Consider the following 12905-nt stretch of genomic DNA (forward strand, 5'->3'; position numbering starts at 1 on the left):
GGTGTGGTTAGGACAATGCATATACCTATTAAATTGAGATTACTGACAATGTCCTATAGTAATGCTAACTTGCTACTTTTATCTTCCAGAATCAAGAACAGCTCAGAGACGACGATTCAGATCTCATCCTTAATGATGGTGACCTAAATTTGACCTACGGTGGCAGTACTCTAACTGCCAATGGCTCTTCCAGTTCAGGTACTGCCTCCAACAGTGTGGATGGCAAGAGAACCAAGAGCATCTCGGAAGATGTACTGGAACGTGATTTGGGAACAGATGATCATGAACTTATTTCTAGAGGCACCAGATTAGTTTTTCCCTTGGATGATCATGCATGACTGGAATGATGTGAGCGAGCCACAGAATAGCCCAAGAAGGATCAAAGCCTATTTTGTTCTTGGCAATGAGACTGAACTGTTTACTTGTGTAATGTTTTTTTTTTCCTTGCTCTCCCCAAAAATCTCTTGGCTCAGCTATTTAAAGTGTGAGAATGTGAAAACATGTGTGGCATTTCACTAAGCTTTTACTAAAGTATGAAATTGCCATGACCCTTTAGTGTATTACTAGTGCCATTGCTGTTGTAATTACCTTTGTCGACTGACTGATTAGTCTCAACACTGTGATGCTTCACCTAAAGTCCCAGTTACAGTGCATGCACGTTCCTGGTGCAAAGTGGCTGCACTGAAATCGAATCTGTCGTATGATGCTGCCAGTCTCAGAAATTGCTGCCATCAGCATCGTGCACTAGCTGCCATTAGTGTGCAGCTCATTTTTACCTTCAACATTCAAAGCAACACAATGCAGGCAATGTCTGTAGATGCTGTAATGCCATTGCATTTTTGATAGTGGCAAAAAGAAGGTTATCTCTTCGCTGCTCTAGGAATGACACCTGAAGTTGATTGGCGAAGAGAGCTCCTTGCAAATATTTCAATATAAATGCGCTTGGGCCTTCTACTCCTCCCAATGACGTGAGCAGTTAATTTGAATGACAGTTACACTCAGCACTGTTAAAGTGGCATCTTGTGTCGTTACAACATAACTGACAGTGACTGACTAAATCTTGGCGTAAGATGAGGAAAGGCTTGTGATGGGATGTTTGGAGTGAAGGGGGCTGGGGTAAAGAAAATAAAATTTCAGTGAACTTTGAAATTTAGTTACAGCCTCTGCATGATATAGAGAAGGGACAGTAAGCTTACTCCATTAAGTCAAGGCACATTATTTTCTTACAAGTGATTTTGTTGTTGCAAAAACGTACCTGTGTGATCACATCTTTGTATAGCTGTTGTATCCCTTTATTCAACATAGTTTCTATGTCACTTTAAGATATTCACTTTTGTCCTGAGCCGCTATTAGAGAACAATACTTTTAAAAAGAAAGCTGTAAACCCCATGGAGAAGTAGGCTGAAGAGATTATTTTTGGATTTTGTCAATTGATAGCCGAATGTTTCTTGATGTTGATTGGGGCAGATAGGCAAGTAATATCCATCTCTCCCAAGGGGGTCCAGAGGTCAGATTCTTTTCTTCTCTTTGTCAAATCTAACTAGTGCAAAACAGCATTACAGTAATGCTTGTTAATGATGCTGGTGAATTGGAACAAGGTAAATGGCAAGATGCTTTTAAAAATCATTCGTTCCTTGCATTTTTTTAATGTCTGGGTGGCGGTAACCTACTGTAACATATGTCCTCGTTTCCTTTCATATCATTTGAAGGAAGTGTGTTCCAGAGCTTTTGTTTTTGCTTTTGGAGAAGGTGAATCTGTGGAAAAGGCAGTAGGAGTCTGACGTCAGTGGACCACAGGTTTTTATAGGGAAATGAGGTAAACCAGTTTGAAATCTGTCATTCTCTTTTTTGCAGTCAGAAGACAGAAGCCCAGATAGGTAGATGTTCAAACCATTTTTGCTTCAAAGTTCAACCAGTTAACTTAAAATACAGTCATCCCCTAAAAGCAAAATATTGCAGATGCTCAGAATCTGAAATGAAAAACTGAAAATGCTGGAGAAATTCAGGCCTGGTAGAAACTGTGGAGAGAGCAACAGTTAAGGTTTTGAGTCCACTCTGATTCCTCTTCAGAATTCTCCAAACTATCAAAACTTTATTTGTATGATTCACATTTTTCACCCCAACATAATTTGTCACACTGTCCTCTGTTACAAGTGGCATTTTTTTTTAAAGAGCATTATCTTGAATTCCTCAGGCTAGATATCCTAAAATGCTCTTTGTAAAAAAAAACAAAAAGACCTTTCAAATTAAATTTTTAGCTGAAGTCAGTCAGTGAAAGAATTGCACATCACCTGATCACAACATTATCATGTTGGAATGGCATTTGAGCGAGGGATGCAGTTTTACTTGACTGTAGGAATACAAAACATTTAGACTGCCAACTTCATTTAGAGGAGAAAATGTGGTAATTGTTCACAGGAGGTAATTCAAAGCTGTTATAGACTGTTCCTTGAAGCAAAGTCAGCAGCAAGCCTCTCTGTACAATTCATTAGTAACATTATAGCAACCTGATTTGACCATTCCTTATGTGACTGACACATCAACAGCATTTAATTAGTGTAATGTATCCATTTATAATTGTGTATCTTGATTTAGTATTACGATAAGCAGTTGGAAGTTGCACTTAATGAGACAAAAACGACTATTATTTGCAGGAATGTAAGAACCCTTTTCTTAACTTCCAGAAGTTATCAGGATTTGTTTTAATATTGAACAGTTGCCCAGAACTAACTGTAACTTGAGTTCACTTTGTTTTGTCAAGGCTATGTGTTTGCACTGTGTAATTTTGTTTCATCAAGATGAGTGTTTATTATGCAGAGGGAATAATGAGGCAGAAATCTGCTGAGTCCAGTGATTGAATTGACCCTAACTTAAAAATCTGCTGTGTTGACCTATATGGGACATTCCAGTGACTCATTCCTAAGGATTTTGTGCCCAGTTTAAAGAAAGACATGGTAATTTGAAAATGTAAACTGTTTTTGTAAAAGCTTCAATTTTACCCAAGCAATGCATTTCAAGCAGAAGTGTACTAGGAAACTGGACTGCCGGGAGCAGAAATGAACCTTACACCGGCCACGTTACTGTAAATGTGTTGCCAAGTCTTTATTTTTGTCATTTGGGTATGTACTTTGTTAATCCCAGGGACATTGAAAGTTTTATCCTGAAAGTCAATTTCACTGAAGTGAGGTTTCAGAGACTTCTGTAACATGCTTGAACATCATTGAGGTGGAAATTGAATATTGGAGTCCCAGAAAGCAAGTGCAAAAATTGTGTTACCGAAAGTAATGCCTCACCTTTGGGATCCTCAATGACAAAGGCAGTTAAGAAGGTGAAAAAAAAACCTTTTCAAGAGTACTAACACAGATATCTTCAGAGCAAATTTGCTTCAGTTCAGGTAGAGACCGGGTCAGGAGGGAGTGAAAAGATTTAAAGTGTCAAATGGAAACTTTGCCAGAATACCTGGAAAGCTGCAGGGAATTTCTCCAAATGTACCAGATAGCACTGGAAGCATTTCTTGGGCTTCCTGCCCCAATTATGTGAAGAGGTGAAGATGGAAATGAACAAATGTCAGTTGTTCAAAAAATGATTTTTCCAATTTTGCTTGCCTCTAATAATAAGTGATGGAAAGGGGCATTTCTCTCTTTCAGATAATGTTATTATTCTTAAATGATGCACAGTATCTAAGAAGCATTTGATGCCTTGAAACTTGACTGAGTCAATAATTTTCAGGAATGCTCATGTTTCAGCAAGTTTGAATTTTCTTTTGGCAATAGTCTCTTAATGACAGTATTTGCCAGGATTTCTAACTTTTGTACATGCTATCCCTAGCTGAATTGTGATTCTAGACCCTGTTTTCTTTTGATTTCTAATTGTTAGAATTTGATCTGTAAATATGTCATCCATACACTGGCAGTCACAATTTAACTGATGCTTTGAAAATAGAACAAATTGGTACACAAAAGCCATCTTTAAAAATGTACATATGTACACAACATCCTTTGGTTTCATATCCTACATTGCTAACATTGACAGCAGAGCTTACTTTTATAGTTTCCTTAATACAGGAAGAGTTCCGAAGATGTTTAATGTGATCCACAGTGATCCAAAAAAGGACTATTAAGAGGAATGTCTAAAATTTTGATCCATGAGGCACATTTTAGGGAGCATCTTAAAAATGGCGAGGATGTTGAAGTGGTTTAAATGCTCGATAGTTAAAAACATTTCTGTCAGTGATGGAGTGGAGTTCTTGGAGCTTGCTAGAGCCTGAAGCAGTACAGAGGCAGGATAGTGAGACCAAAAGGGAATTTGAACAGAAGGATGTAGATGTTAAAATGGATCCCTTGTGGATCATGAATCAATATGGGTCAGTGAGTACAGGGGTGATTGGTGAGTGGGATACGAGTTGGGGTATGATGAGTGTTTGTTTGGTTTATGGAGGATGGAAAGTTGGTAAGGTCAGAATTGAAATAGTCAAGCCCAGAGTGACAAGTACATGGCTGAGGCATCAGCAGTGGATAAATTGAGGCAAGAGTAGAGACACGTGATATTATGAAAGTGGAAGGATCCTTGTAAGGACTTTCATGATGATGAAAAAAGAGGGTCAGAAGCTTGGTTTGGGGTGATTGAGATTGCACACTACCTAGTTGAGCCTGAGATACTGTTAGGGTTAGGGATGAAATGAATAGTGATTCTCCTTTTGATTGTTGTGCTTGGACAGAAGCTAGTAGTCATCTGTCTTCTAATGGAATTTGGGACTATGTTTTTCTTAAGGAACCTTCTCTCAAGTGGCTAGATTGAAGCCAATTTACACACATACCTATGTTAGTTAAATGCAGAATTTCACTTGGCTGCTCATCCGGCATCATTTAATCAATAACAAATAAATCCACTAAGTTTTACTGCATTTTTAAAAAAGATAAATTGGCTCACTTCCAAACACACAACAGGTAGAAACTAACTTCTACACGTACTGCACTTTATTTCTATCCTCCATATTAGCAGGACAGCTTTTGGTAATGTAACAGATTATTTCCCATGCTCCTTCCTCTCTCCGCCATGACAATGCTTTTTAATGAAAATGTGCTTTTGCAGTTTATTTTATAATGAATGAAAGATATTTTGTCGTCTTTATATGATCACGAGCAAATCACATGATGCTTTCTAATGCATTCTTATCTGCCAGACTGTTGCCAACAACAAAGTGGTGAGGTAGGGAAGGAATGTTATCAGCGATTTCTTGCAAACGTTTAGGGTTTTTGAGGTCACTTTCAAATTGCTCATACATCATGAAATCAGGCTGATTTATCTTGTGAAAGGCAGAAGTCTGGCTTTCTTTTAAACATTTTACATTTTCAAGAAGTGTTAGATGCACGCTCTTACTATTCCTGTTGTTGATATGCTTTGTGGAGCAATTGAATGCAAATATCAGAAAAAAGCTGAGATCCTGTGATATACCTTCTGTTGTGATAGTTTTCTGATGCAACCCTTTTCATTTGGAAGCATCTCTTACACTTAAGATGTGACAAGTGATCTTTTGGCACAATAGTATGGGGTGTGCTCATGAAGTCTTGAGGGAAATTGAGGGCAAGAGTTTCTGATGTCAAATGATTAAAATTCTGTTGAGTTTAAACAAAATCAGCACTTTAGCAACTATCCGTCCATGTGTTTCTCCAGTACATTTTTGCAAGGAAATGTCCGAGCTGAAGTGAACTTTTACTGTGCGTAAAGCTCCTATTTAAATTACAAGTAGGGAACTGTTCTCAGTGCGTTCTTTGTGCATTTTGTGATTGGCCATGCATTGCAATGAAATCTATGCTCTTTGTGTGAAGAACAAGCCAATTGCTAACAAATAGCCCTTGTGTACGAGACTCGATGCAGAAAAAGCTTGTCAAGTTCCCAGTATGTTTTGTTCCTAAGCCCATGAGTTGAAACCTATGGGGAGGGAGAAGAGAAAAGACGAAATAATAACAATCTGCATTATTTTCCTCTAGTTTCTACCCAGTGTTTAGTATCCCACCTTTGCCACCCATTTTTCTTCGGCTCAAGCCTCTCTCTGCAGCCACCAGGAAGCAATCTGAGAAAAAGGGACACTTTAAAAATAATCAAGAATGTAAACTTGTGTAAAGAGTGTCTCCAATGTTTTCCAGTCTTCTGTCCTCAAGAATCTGCGTTGGTTTCTCAAAATTGTTACTATTGAAAGTTAATGAAGAGCTTAAGCAAATCGAAATGATTCGTTATTTTTATCCTGGCCTATTTATTACTGTGAGAAGAGGTGTATCTAATCACAAGAAGCAACAACAATGCACAGTCTTAATGACTTTTATGTTAAATATTTTTTGTCTCCTGCCCAACCCCACTGCACATGGAGGGGAAAGTGAGCAGGGGTGAGGAAACTGGAAGCATTTATGGTTATACTGAGCACATCCGTCCAGATATGTTTTTTTTTGTCTTCAGTGAATCTGTCCAAGTCGTTCTGAAGGAAGTCTTTTTCTTAGCCACATACTCCTGCCAATGGCATCCCCAAAATGAGGGTTTGAGGCGGGCAGTAATCAATTCAAGCACTCCAAAGCAAATCCCATTGCATCTTCATAATTATTGAAGTGTAGTTCTTGGATTTTTGAAAATAAATCTTAATATATATTTTTCTGCTATGCAGAACTGTGCAAGAGATTTGAAGCTATAAATTGTAAAGGTCTTTACAAAGTCATCTACACCAGGTGACGCTATTGTTGACTTTGTGTTTTGCAGTCCTTTGCATCAGGTTAGATTGTTTGCCCCTTACAAACTTCTGTATGTCTTAGGTCTGCTTTAATTTCACCTGAAAGTAAAGGGGAGAAAATATTATTTAATACACTGATAGTGTGTGAATTATAAATTGTAGAGAGGGAGGGAAAAAGTACATGTCTGCTATGAAAATTTGTCTGTCAACAGTACTCAGTATGGCAAAGGTCAGTCATGTTGGCAAATTATCATTCACTGTTTAAATGGTTGCTGTTTGTTGACTTTGGAGCTTGTTCATATGCTTGTGCCATAAAAACAATGATTTTTTTTAGTCCAGTATGATGTCTTTTGAACAGTTTCATGACCTAGATCATCTGGACCTGAGATGACACTGAACTAACTAGCATCCATTTGTCAAATGGTAGCTAACTTGACCCTGTGTTTCTAATGCAAATGTGAGTTACGTAGTTTTCCCAATTAGTGTACCACTGTACAGGTTAATGTACTAACGTAATCATGTTTCATCATGCATGGTACAGAAAGATTCAAGTATACATGTTGTCATAAAAATAAAAATGAATATAAACCAAATCTTCACATTCTGTGTTTATTTTGTATCGTGTGAGGCCTCTTTCAATTGTGACTGACCATGGGTTGCATCCTCGTTATTCTAATTTACTGCTTTCCTGAAGCATTGTCACTTGTGACTGAAGTGACAAGTATCAGCATGGCTGATATTGTATAGAGAAAACAGACCTCAATGTCTTTGTATGGAATCTTAGTTTACAGTACAACAGAAGGCCATTCGACCCATCATTTCTGTACCAGCTCTTGAAAGAGCTATCCAGCTTCTCCCCATCTCTGTAGACCTCTAAAATCATCACTTTCAAATATATATATCCAGTTTTATTTTGAAACCTCCTATGATATCTGATTCCACTACACTCCCAGGCAGTGCATTCCAAATCATAACAATTCTGTAAAGAAGCTTCTCCTTGTCTCTGTCCTAGTGCTCTCACTGACAATTTTGAAATTGTAACCTTTGATTACTGACCATTTAGTGGAAGCAGAATATCCTTTACCCTATCAAAATTGTTCCTAATTTTGAAAACCTCAATAAGGTCACCTCTTGATTTTCTCTGCTCCAAGAAGAATAAGCCCAATTTCTCTGATCTTTCCTCATTCCTGGTATCATTCTTGTAAATCTCCTTTGAATTCTCACAAGGGCTTCTTAAATAAGGTGCCCAGAACTGAACACAATACTCCAAATGTGGTCTCACCAATATTCTAGAGGTGTAGCATCACTTCCTTCCTTTTTTGCTCTCTGCCTCTATTTATAAACCCAGGGTTCCTATAAGCCGCCTTAACAACTGTTTCAACTTGTCTGGCCACCTTTAGAGAATTATGCACTTGAACCGCAAGGTCCCTCTGCTTCCGTATTCCCCTCACTTGTACTATTGACCCTGTATTGTCTGTCTGTGTTTCTTCTCCCAAAACTCCTTTTTCTGCATTGAATTCCAACTGCCCAACTTGGCAAACTTACCAATGCCCCCCTGAATTCACTCCGCATCAGCCTCACAATTCACTATTGTCCCTAGCTTTGTATCATTTGCAAATTTAGAGATTTTACCTCCATGCCCATCTGTAAATCATGTATGTAAATCACAAAAAGGGTTTCAACACCAGTCCCTGGGGAACAACACTTTCAACCCATCTCCAATCTGAGAAATGCTCATCTATACCTACCCTCTGTTACCAATCTTTTAGCCAACTTCTAATCCAAGGACGCATCAATCCCAAACATTTTCATTTGCCAAACTGTCTGTCATGTGGTACCATATCCAATAATTTCTGAAAGTCCAAGTATACAATATTTGCAGCACGACCCTCATCTACTGCCTATGTCACCACCTCCAAAAATTCAGTTAAATTTATCAGATATGACCTGTTCTTGATATAGTCATTTTGACTGTCTAGTATTAACATACGAAAGGTGTCCAAATGCAAATTATCATTGCAGTGTGCTGCACTACAGAAGGTTGTGCTTTTGTGTCCACAATTCTCCGACTGTGATGTGTTTATATGTTGCTTGCAGTGTCAGCTCCATCAGTACAGAATAGTAGATTCTTTTAAAAAGTAGCCTGAGGAAACACCTAGGTTAATTTCCTCTAGAGGAATAGTTAATGACACAAGGGAATCTTTCTTCTTCCTTGTACTTAGAAACGGGGTGAAAATGAATGTGTATCATTCTGTGAATGTTTCATTTAGAATGACTGACAGATTAAGTGAACGATACTAAAATCAAACACTACAGTAGTGGAAAAAGACCACATTTGTTTTCCTATAAACTGTGACACAGAAGTCCATTATTAGCTTCAAAAATTCTACAGATGAAAAGTGAATTTTGGATGACAGACGACAACAACACAAACTTTAGCTTTGTACTGTACAAACCTGGTTTGTGCCTGAATCCAGATTCATTAATAAAATCTTAGAATAAATACCCTCAATTTAAAGCAAAGTGCTTTATTGTCATGACTCATTGTCATGTTTATGACCTGTGTTGTGCCATGACCCTTTGGAAAGCTACTTACCTTTGATATGAATCACAATAAAACAATTAAGATTAATGAAATGGAAGTGCCAAGGCCAAGTAATTTTATTTTAATTCATTCACAGGATTTTGGCATTGCTGACTAGGCCAGCATTTCTTGCCCATTGGGCAAGTAAAAGTCAACCACATTGCTTTGCGTCTGGAGTCACATTAGATGAGACCAGGTAAGAACAGCAGTTCCCTTCCCTAAAGGACATTAATTACCCAGATGTCTTTTTTTCTACAATCAACAACAGTTTTGTGGTCATCATTAGATTCTTCATTGCAGATTTTCATTGAATTCAAATTCTACCATCTGCCATGATAGAATTCAAACCCATGTCCCCAGAACATTTATTGTGTTTCTTGATTAATCGTCTAGCAATAATACCATTAGGCTATTGCCACCTTGCATAACAGATAAAATGCTCTATATAAAACATAGTTTATAATTGGTCTCCATGGTTGGAATGTTTCTTAACCATTTCGATACAAGTATAGTTGGCATTAAAACTTCAACCTTTATGTTTTCTTTTGTAAAGTGTGTTTAATCATTTAATTTAAAACAAAATCTGGTAAGAAGCTACAGCTGAAGCCACTGACCTGAATGCTGTTTGAAAATTCCTGGATGATTGAAATTAAACTAAATATACTGTGATTCAGTAAGATCAAATTGATAGAAACTGGCCCTTCTTTTAAAAAAAAGAGGAAGTTGTTTGTTCCTGTAACTTGTGGGCAAAATACTTGTGGTATTGTGCATGTAAAAATAAAAATATTTCACATAGCTTGCTTATTTCAGGCCTTTGTCAGATGTTTATCAGTTGGAGGTACTTCCCCTCTGAAATCAAAAGGTTCTGGTTGCATGTCTTACTCCAGAGTGAGATGGTAAAGATGGCATACTGCAGGAGTGCTGCACTTCTGCAGGTGCAGTCGTTTTGTTCAAATATTAAACAGAGATCCCATTATATGCTTGAATGGTCCAAAATGTTCAAGCAAATAGTTACTCCTCAATGAACATCACAAAATCTGATTAATCAGTCATTAAACACTCAAATAGTAAGGTGTTACTGAGTGCAAATTGGCTCCTGGGTTTCTTGCATTATAACTTGCGACATTTCAAAACCACTTCATCTGCAAGAAAGTGCCCTGTGCACTCTGATGGCCATGAAAAGTGCTAAATAAATTCAAATCTTTTTCTTTTTGAGGATTAAAGAAATCTTGTCCATGTATGTTGTGCGATGTGTGTATGTGCACTTGTGCTAGATTTACATCTAAAAGTTTATCAAGAAGCAACTGGTTAACTATTTGTCATCTACACTTTGGCCCCAAACCACTCACCATCCAGACTTGGAAATATACCGGTATTCCTTCAGTTGTTGGGTCAAAATCCTGGAATTCCCTCCCTAACAGCATTGCAGATCTGCCTACAGCATATGGACTACAGCGGTTTAAGATGGCAGCTCGCTACCACCTTCAGGGCAACTAGTGATGGGAAATCAATGTTGGCACACTGAGTTAAAATACAATTCAGGAAATGAAATTGCCTTGTGGCATCAGTGGCAACTGTGTTTCTCAGGTAGTGTACTCTACTCTGCTTTGGAGGATTGCAGGTTTAAATCTCACGCCAGAGACTTGAACACAGTCTAAGCTAACACCCTAGTGCCCAGCATGCAACGTTGGAAATGTTGATTTCAGTGAAATGTTAAACCAAGGCTGCATCTGATCCCACAGTTGGAAATAACAGATCAAGTGGAATTATTTTGAAGAGCAGGGGATCTCTTCCAGATATCCTGTTAAATATTTATCCCTGACAATAACATCAAAGAAATAGTCTCTAACCTCACACATTTAATGCATTGTCTGAGCTGAGTTGTCACTGTTTTTTATAAAACCTTACGTTATCTTGGCAATGTGACTTGAAAGAAATTCTGGGATTTACATGTTAATCAAAACTTGCAACCATTTAAAAAAAATGAAAGACTAACAACAGCAATCTAGGTTTGTTCAATATATCACATCCGTGTACAACACTATGCTCTTTTGCTATAAAGTCTGTGTCCTATGATCCTGCCCCACTAGCTACCTGATGAAGGAGCAGCACTCTGAAAGCTTGTACATCCAAACAAACCTGTTGGACTATAAACTGGTGTCGTATGATTTTTAACTTTTAATCAATGACAAGGGTCATGTGGCTGCAAGCAGCAAGACGATTGGTTGTCAGACAGCTCAACAGCTTATACTGTGAGCAAAACAGACCAGAAACCAGTAGTTCTGCATCAGCTAAAAACATTTTCTCCAATCTCTGCAGTAAGCTCTTTACATCTGAAGAATATCAGCTTATCTTTCCTTCAGCAAATCTGCAAGTTGTGACTTTTGACTAGATTATTTCATAAGTGAACCAACCACCCTGTGCCTCTTATAAACCAGTGGATGTATTTGGAAAAATAAAGTTCAAGGAGGAACCTTCAGATAAACAAGAATCAACTCAACACATCTTGTGAACAAAGGCTATGGATCTGTTTTACCAGTTTTCACTCACTGTGCTTTTCCCTCGTGTTTGTTTGTTTGTCTGTGTATATATAGTATTATAGTTTTAATTTGTAGAATTTATTTAATTTAGTTTAATTATTTAGGTGCAGGTAGAATCTAATAACTTGTCATAAATAATGATTCGTATCAAGTCCAGAAACCTATGCTTTCTAACAAACTGGGTGGTTTTGGGGATTTTAACAACAACTTCTAAAAACTTCAAATTTTGTGATGACTCCTGGAATAGCTTAGGTACCAATGTACTACCCCAATGAGTCATGAAACCCTTATGGGCCGGGTGCTGGCAGGTGGGACTAGATTGGGTTGGGATATCTGGTCGCCATGGATGGGTTGGACCGAAGTGTCTGTTTCCATGCTGTACATCTCTATGACTATGACTCATTGCAGTCTTATTCCAAGTATGGATAAAAGGGATGAATTCCAAAGGTGAAAAGAGATTGCCTGGACTTGACATCAAGGCACTATTTGACCAAGTGTGGCATCAAGGAGCCTGAACACAACTGGATGAAAGGCAAATTAGCAGTTTCTGTTGCTGGTTCAGCTCCTCCTTTCATTTCAGAAAGCAAGCAGTGACCAAGTACTTCCATTTTCTGGTTATGCAGCATCTCTTTGCAATAAGACAATGTTCCAATTGCAAAAGTACAACCTCAGCCTGAAGACAGTGCAGTATACCATCTTCAACTGTCCAGCTGGATACCAACTACTCACTATTTACAGTGCCCTAAGTTTCCCTTTAAAAACCAGCATGCCTGTTTCTGATCCAGACCTGGATCCACCATGCTAAAATACATAAAAACAGAAAGGATTCCCAGAGATGTTACAAACTGTAACATCTTCTCCCCACCCCCCCACCCCCCCACCCCCAACAATCTCAACTGCTTTAGCCAGTCACTGTCTAATAACCAATATTCAGGACTGAATGGTAATTCCAGAGATCAAGCTTCAGGAATGGTATTTTCTACCACCCACATGCCCACCCCCCACCCCAATTTGTAGCTCTCCTGTTCCCAGTTAAAAATAAGATGAAACCTTATAGAGAATA

At 38.2% G+C, this 12905-nt stretch overlaps 1 protein-coding gene across 2 annotated transcripts in view; it reads left to right on the forward strand.

Annotated features, from left to right (window-relative positions):
* slc9a7 (solute carrier family 9 member 7) overlaps positions 1-7311 on the forward strand; it is a 147443-nt gene extending 140132 nt beyond the window's left edge. For both annotated transcript variants that reach the window (XM_072576958.1, XM_072576959.1), the window contains one exon: positions 90-7311. In XM_072576958.1, coding sequence (XP_072433059.1) covers positions 90-338 — 249 coding nt within the window. In that variant the 3' untranslated portion in view covers positions 339-7311. The remainder of the gene's footprint in view (positions 1-89) is intronic.
* Positions 7312-12905: the final 5594 nt, after the last annotated feature.

Source organism: Chiloscyllium punctatum, chromosome 9, assembly GCF_047496795.1.
Source record: "Chiloscyllium punctatum isolate Juve2018m chromosome 9, sChiPun1.3, whole genome shotgun sequence".
Lineage (NCBI taxonomy): Eukaryota > Metazoa > Chordata > Chondrichthyes > Orectolobiformes > Hemiscylliidae > Chiloscyllium > Chiloscyllium punctatum.